General features: G+C 37.3%; 1 protein-coding gene across 1 annotated transcript in view; it reads left to right on the top strand.

Moving 5' to 3' along the window:
• Positions 1-14,785, top strand: part of LOC123547470 (uncharacterized) — a 37,137-nt gene extending 22,352 nt beyond the window's left edge. Inside the window, exons 5-11 of the mRNA XM_053551710.1 lie at positions 37-159; positions 4,604-4,722; positions 5,110-5,185; positions 6,042-6,187; positions 8,002-8,128; positions 8,772-8,851; positions 11,799-14,785. Coding sequence (XP_053407685.1) covers positions 37-159; positions 4,604-4,722; positions 5,110-5,185; positions 6,042-6,187; positions 8,002-8,128; positions 8,772-8,851; positions 11,799-11,883 — 756 coding nt within the window. The 3' untranslated portion in view covers positions 11,884-14,785. The remainder of the gene's footprint in view (positions 1-36; positions 160-4,603; positions 4,723-5,109; positions 5,186-6,041; positions 6,188-8,001; positions 8,129-8,771; positions 8,852-11,798) is intronic.
• Positions 14,786-15,488: the final 703 nt, after the last annotated feature.

Below are 15,488 nucleotides of genomic sequence, written 5' to 3'. Positions count from 1 at the left end.
TATGGAGGTACACACGTAATCTTGCGACACTTTCAGGCAATATTAAAGACTGATCCAGATGTAATTGCATTGCAAGAGGTACGTTATGAAGAGGCAAAGGGGGAAGATTTGGGTCCTTGTCAGATTCATACATTGTCAGAATGGCTACCACAATATCAGGTATGATTAAATGTAATTCCGTTTTCAGCTCATAGTGAGCTATTGTGATCATGCTGTGTCCGGCGTGCATCTATCTATCCGTCGTCAACAATTGTGTTTAAACAACATCTCAAAAACCACTGAATGGATTTTGATGCAGCTTGGCCATGATGATCCTTGTGTGGTCCTCTACCAAAGTTATTCAACGGTTTCACTTTGTTGCACATAGGGGCTGCCAGAGCTAAAAATGAAAAAAACTTCAAACAAGATCTCCTAACCTATGGTCTGATTTTGAAATAATTTCACACAAATGGTCCTTACGTGTATGTCATCATCTGCCAAGATTATTCAAATTATACCGATTTGTCAAAAAACCTTGGCCGCCAGTGGGTGTGGTCATTTTACCCTATATGTATATAGTAGAAACTTAAAAAGAAATCTTTCTTCTGTTAAACTGCTGGCCCAATTTTAAAACGATTTAAAAAATAGTCCTTGTGTGACCCCTTACCATGGTTGTTCAAATTATTCCGATTCATCAAAAAACATGGCCGCAAGGGGGCATGGTCACTTTTCCCTATATGTATATAATGGAAATCTAAAAAAAACCTTCTTGTGTGAAACTGCTGGCTCGATTTTAAAATAATTTTACAGAAATGGTTCATGTATGACTCTCTACCAAGATTATTCAGATTATTTTGATTCGTCAAAAAACATGGCCGCCAGAGTGCGTAGTCACTTTTCCCTATATGTTTATAGTGGAAAGTTAAAAAATCTTCTTGTGTAAAACTTTTAGCCCAGTTTTAAGATTATTTTACACAAATGGTCCTTGTGTGACCCTCTGCCAAGATTGTTCATAATGTTTTGATTTGTTAAAAAAACATGGCCATCAGAGGTCGTGGTTGCTTTTCCCTATTAGTATATAGTATATGGAAGCATTAAAAATCTCGCGTGAAACTGCTGGCCTGACTTGAAAATAATTTTACACAAATGGTCCTTGTGTGACCATTTACCAAGATTAATTACCTTCATTTATCAGCAAAATTGTGTAACTGTGACTTGATACCAAGCATAACAGAGCAATGACAGAGTGAATTGCACATTTTAACAGGGGCCTCTGAGGCTGATGGGTTAAGGTCGCTGACCGACTTCAAATCACTTGCGCTGCACTGCTGTGGGTTTGAAACTTAGCATTGGGTGTAGAATTCTTCCATGTGTGGGGCCATCCAACTTGCCTATTGGTGGTGGGTGGTTCTACACGTGTGTCTACGCTGAAAAAATGCCAAAAGGGAGCATCAGAGACTTCCTCCATTGTCAAAAGCTGGAAAGTTACCATATGACCTATAATTGTATCAGGTTGATAAACTCAGCAATAAAATGCATATTCTTATGATTCAAAATAAGCAACAAGACAGTCAGTGGATTGGGGTCATGATGGGGTCATGATGACTGAGTGGTTAAGGTCCCTGACTTCAGATCATTTGCCCTTAACCGATGTGGGTTTGAGCTACACTTGGGGCGTAGAATTCTACATGTGCGGAAGTCATCCAGCTGGCTTGAGGAGGTGGGTGGTTCAACCTAGGTACCTGCCCTTGATGAAATAATGTCCAGGGCACCAGTGGATTTCCTCCACCATGAAAAGCTGGAATTCCGCCATATGACCTATAATTGTGTTGGTATGAAGTTAAACCCAACAAAAAACTGGGCATTCAGTGGATTGTTTCAATTTCTGTTTAAAAAATAACTTATAGCAAAAGAGTGTTTTAAGACAGATGGGCGGTTATACGTCGGGCATAATAATTTCACGAGGGCACAGCTCGAGTGAAATTATTTGTACGACATATTACCGCTTGAGTGTATAAATAGTGTTAAAACACGGATATGCAATAATTTTTTTTGATTCTAATATGCCCTTAATCTAAAACAGAAGATAAAATATAGTAGCGCTCTTTCTTGGTTGCAACAAAAACATTGACGTCATCGCACAATAACATGACATTGTTCTAGCCTAAGCATGTTTTAACAGAGACAAGCATATTAGAATTGCTAATAATAACTAAAAATCTAGCAAAAAAAGACCATGGTTTGACCTTGCAAATTATGAAAGAATTACTGTAAGTGTACTTATATTAGCGCAGCTAAATTTTAGCGCAAACGCCTTAAATTGAGTAGTTTTGAATTATTAGTGCGTACTTGTATTAGTCAGTATCAGCAGCACTAAAATAGCCAGTCTGAAACACCAATTTCCAATAAAATAAGCAATGGCCCTAACGTGTCCGTTGTGTCAAACAGTTTTGCCTGGGAATATATATACTTTTTTTTTCTTTAAAAATATTACTTAATATTATTGTACCCTCCGACAACGAAGTTGTAAGGGGGGGTATACTGGTTTCAGGTTGTCTGTCTGTCTGTCCGTAGACACAATCTTGTGCGCACCATCTCTCCTCATCCCCTTGACACAATTTAATGAAACTTCACACAAGTGATCAGTAACAACATTAGTTGTGCATGGGGCATGTTAGGTTCTTTCAGAAAAAAAACTTGCAGAGTTATGGGACTTTGTTTTTTGTTACTATACTATATACATAGACACAATCTTGTGCGCACCATCTCTCCTCATCCACTTGACACAATTTAATGAAACATCACACAAGTGATCAGTAACAACAGTAGTTGTGCATGGGGCATGTTAGGTTCTTTCAGAAAAAAAAATTGCAGAGTTATGGGACTTTGTTTTTTGTTACTATACTATATACATAGACACAGACTTGTGCTCACCATCTCTCCTCATCCACTTGACACAATTTAATGAAACTTCACACAAGTGATCAGTAACAACAGTAGTTGTGCATGGGGCATGTTAGGTTCTTTCAGAAAATTTTTTTGCAGAGTTACGGGACTTTGTTTTTTGTTACTAAACTATATACATAGACACAATCTTGTGCTCACCATCTCTCCTCGTCCCCTTGACACAATTTAATGAAACTTCACACAAGTGATCAGTAACAACAGTAGTTGTGCATGGAGCATGTTAGGTTCTTTCAACGGCAAAAATTGCAGAGTTATGGGACTTTGTTTCTTGTTAACATACTATGTACATACTAATCTTCCGAACCCTTGCACACAAGTTTAATGAAACTTCACACAAGTGATCAGTACCAACCCTAGTTGTGCATGGTGCATGTTACGTTCTTTTAGATAAATATTCTGCATAGTTATGGGACTTGCAATCTTGCGTGCGTCAAATTGCAATGTACTGTGTCAGTGCATGCGGGGGGTACATTCATCACCTTTAGTGATAGCTCTAGTTTGCATTTGAATTTAGTCTTTTTATGCCCCCGAAGGGAGGCATACAGTTTTTGAACCGTCTGTCGGTCCGTCGGTCTGTCAGTCTGTCGGTCTGTCAGTCTGTCCGCAATTTTCGTGTCCGGTCCATATCTTTGTCATCGATGGATGGATTTTCAAATAACTTGGCATGAATGTGTACCACAGTAAGACGACGTGTCGCGCACAAGACCCAGGTCCGTAGCTCAAAGGTCAAGGTCACACTTAGACATTAAAGGATAGTGCATTGATTGGCGTGTCCGGTCCATATCTTTGTCATCGATGGATGGATTTTCAAATAACTTGGCATGAATGTGTACCACAGTAAGATGACGTGTCGCACGCAAGACCCAGGTCCGTAGCTCAAAGGTCAAGGTCACACTTAGACTTTAAAGGATAGTGCATTGATGGGCGTGTCTGGTCCATATCTTTGTCATCCATGGATGGATTTTCAAATAACTTGGCATGAATGTGTACCACAGTAAGACGACGTGTCGCAGGCAAGACCCAGGTCCGTAGCTCAAAGGTCAAGGTCACACTTAGACTTTAAAGGATAGTGCATTGATGGGCGTGTCTGGTCCATATCTTTGTCATCCATGGATGGATTTTCAAATAACTTGGCATGAATGTGTACCACAGTAAGACGACGTGTCGCGCACAAGACCCAGGTCCGTAGCTCAAAGGTCAAGGTCACACTTAGACGTTAAAGGATAGTGCATTGATGGGCGTGTCTGGTCCATATCTTTGTCATCCATGGATGGATTTTCAAATAACTTGGCATGAATGTGTACCACAGTAAGACGACGTGTCGTGCGCAAGACCCAGGTCCGTAGCTCAAAGGTCAAGGTCACACTTAGACGTTAAAGGTCATTTTTCATGATAGTGCATTGATTGGCATGTCCGGTCCATATCTATGTCATTCATGCATGGATTTTAAAATAACTGTGCATGAATGTGTGACACAGTAAGACGATGTATCGCGTGCAAGACCCAGCTCCGTAGGTCAAAGGTCCTAAACTCTAACATCGGCCATAACTATTCATTCAAAGTGCCATTGGGGGCATGTGTCATCCTATGGAGACAGCTCTTGTTTTAGTATGTTCTTTCCATAAGTTTTTTAAGTTCAATTACTTTTTTGTTACAGTTCGTGTTTCAGCCAGCTCAGATGCAAATGAACACAGTGTATGAAGGACGGACAGAAGAAGGTGTGGCTATCATGTCAAAGTATCCAATCATATCATATGATAGCATCATGCTATTTATGTAAGTGTCCATAGTGCTCTGAAAATTATGGGACAACTGATATTTTTATCATACTTTAGCAATTATATGTTTACACGGTATTTTTTCACTGGTGACATATTACTTTACTGTGTTGAATGACTGTAAAATTTCAAATAAAAATTTAGATGCCTTCAAATTCTAGAGGTTTACTTTTGAAGTGGTTACATTATACATGTATTTCGTATTATATGAACAACATTGAACTGTTTGAAAATACCAATTCTAAATGAATTTGACAAATATTGCCAGCTTATGTGTCTTACTATGATAAAAAATATAATTGAAATGATTTAATGGGCGACATATGTTTTTGGCCTATAGCATAGTTTATATACTACAGTCCTATTTTATATAATTTTCTTTCAGCAATCGGAGCAACAGTGCTGATACACATCAAAGAGTTTTACTTCAGGCAGATATATTCATACCCTCTGTAGGAATGGTATGTAATAATTATTCTGAAGAAATGAGCTAAAACGTGAACAAAATGCATGTACCTGATATAATAATAATACAATGTGCAGCTGAAATTCATATCTCAAATTCCAAGGGATTGAGCATTTTGCTCTAACCGAAATTCGACAGAAAATGATACACTTTTTTTTTTTGGGACCGGACTTGAAAATGTCTTTGAGGTAGCTGGAATTTGAGATAAGTGAGATCGAGATATTGAGTTCCTACTGTAGTTCTATGCTGTTTCACCTCTCTCATAAAGAGGGACTATATAATGTATTCATTAATTAGAAAATACATGAAATTTAGTAGTACATGCAGATTTGTTCTATGGATGAAATAGACTTAAAAAGTTTCAAGTCAAAGTTCAAATAAACACCTATAAAAAATTCTATTCTTGATCATAGACCATTTTCACGTCTCCATAGTCAATACAACATGGAGCTAAGATTTGTTACAAGGCTGTCACAAGGGAGCACACTGATTGGATATTTTTTTTAGTATAGCCCTGTCTCAAATTTTAATTTTCAAGGAATGTGATGTAAATGATATAAGCACTATCAGATCAGACATAGATAAATAACAACAGAAATGAAAAGTGGTGTTAGATATTTTTGACAAGCCATGTAAATATAATATCAAGGGAATTCTGGTGCATTTTGTTTTTGAGAACAATGTTTTAGCCTATTCAGGGATATTGTTTGGAAAAATATTAATGTGAAAGGCTCCTGTTACAACATACAGTTTTAACAGGTTTTTAGAAGATCTCATTTTCCACCCAGTAAGTGGTAGAGAATCATTTTAATCAAAAGCATGATTTTTTTTTTTCATTACTACTTCTCTAGGTTCACATATTCAATACACATCTGTCCTTGAGTCATGAGGCAAGGGAGAAGTGTGCAGTACAGATCTGGAACCATGTAAAACCAATGAAGGGACCAGTACTTGTACTTGGAGATTTAAATGCTGAACCGCACGAGCTTTCTGTGCAGTAAGTATGTGTCCTTATATCAGTTGATGGTTGAGTTTATTTTTAGCCCACCTGAGCCAAAGGCTCATGGTGAGCTTTTGTGACCGCTCAATGTGCGTCGTGTGTCCGTCAACATTTTCTAAAAAAAATCTTCTTCTTGAAAACCATTTGACAGAGTTACACCAAACTTCAAAGGAATGATCCTTGGGTGGTCCCCTTTCAAAATTATTCAAAGAAATTTATTCCATGCAGAACTGTGGTTGCCATGGCAACCAAAAGGAAAAACTTCAAAAATCTTCTTGTCCATAAGCGCAAGACATAGAGCCTTGATATTTGGCGTGTGACATCATCTTATGGTCCTCTATCAAGATTGTTCAAATTGTGCCCCTGGGTGAAAAGAGGCCCCGCCCCGGGGGGTCACAAGTTTTAAGTAGACTTATATAGGAAAAAACTTCAAAAATCTTCTTGTCTAAAACCACAAGACCTAGACCTTTGATATTTGGTATGTAAAATTGTCTTGTGGGGTGAAAAGAGGCCCCGCCCCAAGGGTCTCAAGTTTTACATAGACTTGTATAGGAAAAAACTTTCAAAATCTTCTTGTCTGAAACTACAAGACCTAGGCCTTTGATATTTTGTATGTAGCATTGCCTTGTGGTCCTCTTTGAAGATTGTTCAAATTGTGCCCCAGGGGTGAAAAGAGGCCCAGCATAGGGGGTCCCAAGTTTTACATAGACTCATATAGGGAAAACTTTAAAAATCTGCTTGTCTGAAACTGCAAGGTCTAGGCTTTTGATATTTGGTGTTTTGCATTGCCTTGTGGTCCTCTACCAAAATTGTTCAAATTATTACCCTGGGGTGAAGAGGCCCTGTCCCGGAGGTCCCAAGTTTAACATAGACTTATATAGGGAAAAAAAATAAAAACATTTTTGTCTGAAAGTTCAAGGCCTAGGCCTTTGATATTTGGTGTGTATCATTGCCTAGTGGGCCTCTAACAGGATTGTTTAAATTATGCCCCTGGGGTTAAAAGAAGCCCCGCACTGGTGGTCACTTGTTTTATGAGTTATATAGGAAAACATACTTCAAAAATTATCAGATCATATTGCCTAGACTGTTTTATAATATTTACCTGATGTACCCAAGTGATTACATGTCACCATACTGTGACCTTGACCTACTGACCTACTTTCTTGTTTTTTGAGATACAGCCTTGAAATTTGGATGACATGTACAGTTTTGCATACCGATCTTAAAACTGACTTTCAGTTATCATGAATGAAACCTACTGACCTACTTTCTAATATTTTAGCATCAGTTTGCCATTTGAAACATGTGGCTCATATTACTCAGGTGGGCGATTTAGGGTCATCATGACCCTCTTGTTTCCATAATGTAGGTAAGTTTTGGCATGTTTTGTCTGAATAGTATAAAAATTTAACAAAAGTGCTTGTAGCATAATTGAAAAAGGTCTTCAGATCACCTCCCTATCACTTCTAGAAAGATTGCATGGTTGAACAGTTGAACCTGTTTTATAAGGCACATGTAATAAGCAGCCACTTGCCTCAGAAGCCAGTAAGCTAATTTTGTACTAATTTCAACTTGTCTTGAGCAGCGACTTGCCTTAAGCAACAAGTCAGCTAATTTCCAAAATTGTGTTTTGTTCCAATTTCAACTTATTTTGAGCAGCCACCTGGTTAAGCAGCCAGAGTCTTTATGTACCTGAAATAGTTCCAAGAGACGCACCTTCATGTACAGCTAAAAATCACAATACAAGTTTAGCTGTCAGTGTAACAAAAGAAAACCATACACAAAATTTAAATAAATATTTGATATTTCAGATATTTGCGTGGGCAGGATGTGTTCCCAGGGGAGGACAGATCTGAGCTGGTAGATGTCTGGTCCAAATTGAACCCAGATGATAAAGGACTAACATTCGGTACTCTTGACAAGAATCTCACCAAAAGGGTATGCTAACTCGTGTCAAATAACATATAATATCAAACAATTTCTCATGCTAGGTACGATAATATGAATTATTTGGCAAAAATAAATTATTATAGGAAATGCAACTCAGATAAATGACTACAATAAATCAGATCCACCATTTTGTTTAACAATGTCATGGAAACAAAATGGCTGCCATTTTTAGAGATGTTCATAACTTTGTCATGTTAAGCAAGCCAGCTCGCTTAGCTTATTAGGGCGAGCGCAGCTCTACGGATCACAGGGTCATGAGTTTGATCCTACGGTGAGGGGCATGTTATAAGTGACGATCTGATAAAATATATGGTGTCTGAAATCATTCATCCTCCCTCTCTGATTAATGTGAGGAAGTTGGCACTTACATGTGCAGAACAGGTTTGTATTGGTTCAGAATCTAAACTGGTTAGGTTAACTGCCCGCCGTTAAATAACTGAAATACTGTTGAAAAATGGGGTTAAACCCAAAACAAACAAACAAATTCTCATGTTAAGCCGTTTTGGAAAATTCTTTCATTTCCTCAGTTTTTTAAGAAGACATAGCAAAGAGAAGGAATATTAAACAAAATTGCCTTTCCTTTTAATTCTTATCTTTAAATTGCCTACAATTTCAGCATTATCTTTTTCAGATTGACTATATTTTCTATCGAGGCGGGGTACAGTGTTGTGATATAGAAGCCTGTTACATTCCAGATGATGGGGGTAGAGGGTAAAAACCATTTGTATATTCTAGAGTATATGTACTAGTAATGGCTGTATATTTTCAATTTTCTGACGTTTCTGTATCTTTTCATAAATGCATTTTATACAAATTAATACATTTCAGAATAAGATATTATCTCTCAACTCTACTTTACTGTAAAATTAGATATTATCTCAAGGTTAAAGGTTGCTATTTATGAAATTAGAATAAGTTTGCAAGGTTAAAAATTCAAGAAGTTTGGCCAGCTTATGAAATAGAAAGAACTATTTATAATAGCAATAACAAGTATTTATCACAAATATGTTGAATTTGCAAATATAGTGAAAATGAATCACACAAAAATTTCTGATTTTACAATAAACAGCTTTGTACTGCTTAACCTACCATAGTGGCTACCTGTATGAAGCTGTCACTTTCCTTGTGCAGCCAGTCTGCTGACAACAAATTTAACATTTGAGCCATGCCATGAGAAAACCAACATAGTGCTTTTGCGACCAGCATGGATCCAGACCAGCCTGCGCATTCGCGCAGTCTGATCAGGATCCATGCTGTTTGCTAACGGTTCTAATTGCAATAGACTTTGAAAGCGAACAGCATGGATCCTGACCAGACTTCATGGATGCGCAGGCTGATCTGGATCCATGCTGGTCGCAAAAGCACTATGTTGGTTCTCATTGTGCAGCTCATTATTCTAATTATACGCCCGAAGGGACATATTATGTTATGACGCTGGTGTCCGTCTGTCCGTCCGTCTGTCTGTCCGTCCGTCCGTCTGTCCGTTAGCAATTTCGTGTCCGCTCTGTAACTCTTGAACCCCTTGAAGGATTTCAAGGAAACTTTACACAAATGTTCACCACACCGAGACGATGTGCAGACCGCATGTTTTGAATGTCTCACTTCAAGGTCAAGGTCACATTTAGGAGTCAAAGGTCATATCAGTTTGTTTCGTGTCCGCTCTGTAACTCTTGAACCCCTTGAAGGATTTCAAAGAAACTTGACACAAATGTTCACCACACCAAGACGACGTGCAGAGCGCATGTTCCGGATGACTTGCTTCAAGGTCAAGGTCACACTTAGGGGTCAAAAGTCATATCAGTTTGTTTCGTGTCCGCTCTGTAACTCTTGAACTGCTGAAAGGATTTCAAAGAAACTTGGCAGAAATGTTCACCACATTGTAATGTTATGACGCTGGTGTCCGTCTGTCCGTCCGTCTGTCTGTCCGTCCGTCCGTCTGTCCGTCTGTCCGTTAGCAATTTCGTGTCCGCTCTGTAACTCTTGAACCCCTTGAAGGATTTCAAGGAAACTTTACACAAATGTTCACCACACCGAGACGATGTGCAGACCGCATGTTTTGAATGTCTCACTTCAAGGTCAAGGTCACATTTAGGAGTCAAAGGTCATATCAGTTTGTTTCGTGTCCGCTCTGTAACTCTTGAACCCCTTGAAGGATTTCAAAGAAACTTGACACAAATGTTCACCACACCAAGACGACGTGCAGAGCGCATGTTCCGGATGACTTGCTTCAAGGTCAAGGTCACACTTAGGGGTCAAAAGTCATATCAGTTTGTTTCGTGTCCGCTCTGTAACTCTTGAACTGCTGAAAGGATTTCAAAGAAACTTGGCAGAAATGTTCACCACATTGTAAGGATGTGCAGAGCGCATGTTCCGGGTGACTCACTTCAAGGTCAAGGTCACACTTAAGGGTCAAAGGTCATATATGACTTTGCTTTGTGTATATTGCTCTGCATTGCAGTGGTCTTGTTTTTATTTGGCAGATCTCTTTTTTGTACTTACAATAATTTTTTTTTTTTTGAATTACTTCCCTTTTATGTTACTATAAATAGCTTATTTTGAAACTTTTTTATTATTGGCCGTAGGGAAAAACCGAGACCACTTTTCTGTGGTACAACATGGATGATACTTCCAATTTTAAGGTGTATTTTTACATACCTATACCTGATAAGGATTTTTTTGTAGACTTTGATTTTTTTTTTTTGTGGACTTAGATTTGTTTTTTGAAGTTTTCCTTTTGTTGTTCCAGTCCTTTGGGGCTACAACAGTCAAGTTCTTAAAATTTTGCTCCAATCCTATGATGTAAGCCTTCGGGCGTATATTGCCCCGCATAGCGGCGCTCTTGTTTTAACTTGTCTTAAGCAATCACCTGCTTTAAGCAGCCAGTCAGAGGAGCAACACAATCTGACTTTGTAATGTCACTTCTAGATATAATTTCCTAAAGCTTTGTAAATTTTTATTAATGTTTTGATTCTGCCATTTACATATCACTTAAGCATCCTTTCATCTTACGTGGTACACGCGTTTGGTACCTGAAGAATGAAACAATGAATAGTTACTGTAGAAACTTAATTTTCAAGTATAAAATGTAATTTTAAATGAATCTCTGTTTTAGAGGTCTTTTCCTTATTAATGTTATTACTTTACTCTCAGATCTTTTGAAAAGAAGAAATAAATAGCCAAATTCCCTATGGACTAGTGAAATTTTTGTGTATCAAAATAAGCTACTGTATGACAGTATTCCAAACACATACATTTGTGTAATGTAGACTGGGTCATTTTCGCGAAGGTTTTATTTAGGGATTTCATTGTTAGCAGACTTGTTCAGTGTTAGAATTAGCTAAAATTGAGTGTTTGTGTTTTAGGACATGACGCAGTTTAATACTCACAAATACTTTGAATTCACAAGTGATATTATTCACAAATATTGGGGAAAATAAAACAATCGTGAATCATGAATGGTACCCACTCTACAGTAAATTGTAGGGTAATAATTTGAATATTTCCACAAATGTTCCCAACAAAAATAGATTAAATGGCAAAGATTACACCAGCTGACATAAAACAACCTTTCTTTTGTGAAACTATCCAACATCTGAGCATGCCAAAAAATCCTAGTAAGTGTGATATTGTTATTTATACCATATACCGGTATTTTCAGATACAAGGCGGCGTCAGATCATTTACCACTGATGGCAGTTTTATCCTTGAAGACGAAGACGAAACATTCCACAGATTCCAGCTAAATTTTCTGACAGTTATGTTCAGAATTTTATTTCACTGCCCAAAAAAGTGGAAAATCCAGCTTTTTGTGCTAGTGCAAAATGACATTTTGAACTGCTGAATAGATGCTTTTTAGTATTGTGCAATATAAATCTTTAATAGATTGATGTATTTAAAAGGTATACCATGTTTTGGTATATTCAAGATGATGTTAATGATTGACCTAAGTCTAAGTGACACATGAACATGTCACTTAGCTAAATTAGAGAAGTTATAACAGGAAAATTAGGGTTAAAATAGCAAAATCAGAAAAGTTAGAATAGCTGACTGAAAAATATGATAAAATACACTTATTGAATGGCTTGCTAGTGAAATCAAAAACAATTGCCCAAGGGGCCAGTAGTATCGACAATTGAATGGCAAGCCATTAAAAAAGTGTAAAATGACATGACAAAAAATTAATTTTCACAATTTTTGTCGAGCCCGCTTGCGGTGAGCTCGACAAGTCACTTTTGGCAGGTCGGTGTATGTACGTGCATGCGTCCGATTTTGTCCGAACCGTAACTTTGACATGCATGGACCAATCTTGTTTATATTTGGCATGACGCTTGTACTGGCCACAATGTTCACAAAACCTTTTTCGGTCTTAAGACTGAAATTTTAACAACATTTCTCTAGAACTTCCAAACTGACAAACTAACAGTCACTTAGAAACAGTCATTAACATAACTTTTAATTTTAAACATATAATTTAATATGAATGACAAATAGTTTCATTATCATTTTCAGCAGAGACTGAAAATGTTTGGTGAACGTTGGGCCTAAATTCAAATATGTTTGTGTAATTTACACTTCGACTTTTATGCTAAATGTGCCATTTTTTATTTGAATAATGTACATAAATATGATATTAGGTTAGAGACCACCAATTGTTTTCCCATAGACTTACATTGTAACATTATGGCATGTACGGCCTTCCATACATCGAAACATGTATATCTAATTACAAGTTTTTCAAGAACTATCTTAGTTCTACCAAAATATCGGACGAAAAACATATGAATAGTGATACTTTATTTAAGTAATTTTCGTGTGAATGAGATGACCCCCTTTTTACATCATTGACATGGCAGGAGAAATTCGTTTGATATAACTTTTTTTCAATACACATAAAATGTAGCAAATTTTGTCAAAATGTATAATAAAATACTGTAAATGCAGTGAAAAAATATCAATTTTGAAAAAATAATCACTTCCTGGGTTTGTTTACATGACTGACTAATCAGAACGCACAGACGTTACCTTATTCCCAGGTATACACTTACCTCATTCCCAGTAAGTTCCCTGTACTTTTTAGCTCGACTATACGAAGTATAAGGAGAGCTATCCTACTCGCCCCGGCGTCGGCGTCTTTCCGCGTCCCCACCTTGGTTAAAGTTTTGGTGCACTTTCTCTTTTTTCAACTTATCTCTGTAATTACTTGAGGGGTTTGGTTCAAACTTGAAATAGTTATTCCTCATCATCATCCACATCATCTGACATAAGGGCCATAACTCTGGCACCAATATTTCATGAATTATCCCCCCTTGTCACATAGATTTTCAGGTTAAAGTTTTGGTGCACTTTCACTCTATCTCTGTTATTACTGAATGGATTTGATTCAAACTTAAAATAGTTGTTCAACATCATCACCCACATCATATAACACAAGGTACATAACTCTGGCACCATTTTTTCATGAATTATTCCCCCTTTTTACTTAGAATTTCAGGTTAAAGTTTTGGTGCACTTTCACTCTACCTCTGTATTACTGAATGGATTTGGTTCAAACTTAAAATAGTTGTTCAGCATCATCACCCACATCATATGACACAAGATGCATAACTCTGGCACAATTTTTCATGAATTATTCCCCTTTTTACTTACAATTTCAGGTTAAAGTTCTATGCACTTTCACTCTATCTCTGTTATTACTGAATGGATCTGATTCAAACTTAAACAATTGTTCAACATCATTACCCTTATCATATGACACAAGGTGCATAACTCTGGGACCAATTTTTCATGAATTATTTCCCCTTTTTACTTAGAATTTTAGGTTAAAGTTTTGATGCACTTTCATTCCACCTCTGTTATTACTGAATGGATTTGATTCAAACTTAAAATAGTTGTTCAACATCATCACCCGCACCATATGACGTAAGGTGCATAACTCTGGCACCAATTTTTCATTAATTATTCCCCCTTTTTACTTAGAAGTTTAGGTTAAAGATTTGATGCACTTTCACTCTGTCTCTGTTATTACTGAATGGATTTGATTCAAACTTAAAATAGTTGTTCACCATCATCACCCACACCATATGCCACAAGGTGCATAACTCTGGCACCAATATTTAATGAATTATGCCCATTTTTGCTTAGGATATACTTATATAGTGTTTTGATACATTTTATCTATACCTCTCTTATTACTTTAAGTTGATATTTTTGACATAGACTCAGGCTATTGTGCAATATCTTCATCCACAATTGGAGTCATTAAACACTCCAGTGACAGCTCTAGTTTCCTCAGATGTGCCCAGTTTCACTATCCAGCATCGAAATAGTCGAGCGCGCTGTCTCCTGTGACAGCTCTTGTTTGAATTGGTGGTCTCTGACCATCAGCAAATTATTTAAATGTAAAAAAATTGGGGGGGGGGGGTGGGGGAGGGGGAGCCTATACTCCGCAAATCCTACATACACCTTTCTAACCATGCATCAACAGAGATAGTTCTCGGAGAGAAATTAATAATTGAATTTATATCGCACAGCATAAAAATTTAAGTGAGGCAACTCAGAATTGCCTGAAGGTGAATCATGTTCAAAACATAATTTGTTCAAAATTTACTCCGCTGGCAATTAAATTGTTTACCAGTAGACTCCCTATTTAAATGTTTGTTTTGATTTCTGTACATGTCCAGTTTAAAGTGTCCCACACAGCCAAGAGCAGATGAGTTAGTTGTTCTCTGCAGCCATGTGGCCAAGGTTTCATACCACACCATCATAGAAATAGAAAACAACAGAATTGAAACTGGCTGTTTTCTTGTGAAATTATGTATATATATGATCTAAATACTTATTTACATACATTTACATAGTAAAGAGAAAGAAAGCATCTTTGTTGGCAAACCATATTTCACTTGGATGTTACAAGGATTAGCAAGATTCTCTCTATGTTCTGTGTGAATTTCTGATCGGTTTTATTTACTAGCTCTTTGTATGAAGTGTCAGCAGGGTCAGATTCATTCATGCAAGAAAGCAGCATGTTGGTGATACTACCATTGTAACACCAGTCTTATGCTTGAAACAGTATCCATAGCAGTATCAAATTCTGGAATGTAGCCGTCAACAAAATAATTACTTGGAGACGGTAGGTGCCTCAGCTATGGGAGGGACACAAACAGGACCACAGACCTATCACACACCAGCTAGATGGTGGCCTCAAACTACAACCAGAACACGGCTCAAATCCAGTAATATAGTGAAAGTAGCTACCTTAGCCAAGGAGAACATTGTGTCTAATTATCAAGAATTGTATTATAAATATTCTAACTCTCACTTAAAAAGAAATAAATTCTGGCAAATGAAA

This window comes from Mercenaria mercenaria, chromosome 9 (assembly GCF_021730395.1).
Source record: "Mercenaria mercenaria strain notata chromosome 9, MADL_Memer_1, whole genome shotgun sequence".
Classification (NCBI taxonomy): domain Eukaryota; kingdom Metazoa; phylum Mollusca; class Bivalvia; order Venerida; family Veneridae; genus Mercenaria; species Mercenaria mercenaria.
Note: the sequence above shows the minus strand (reverse complement) of the source record. Positions and strands in the feature narration are given on the sequence as shown.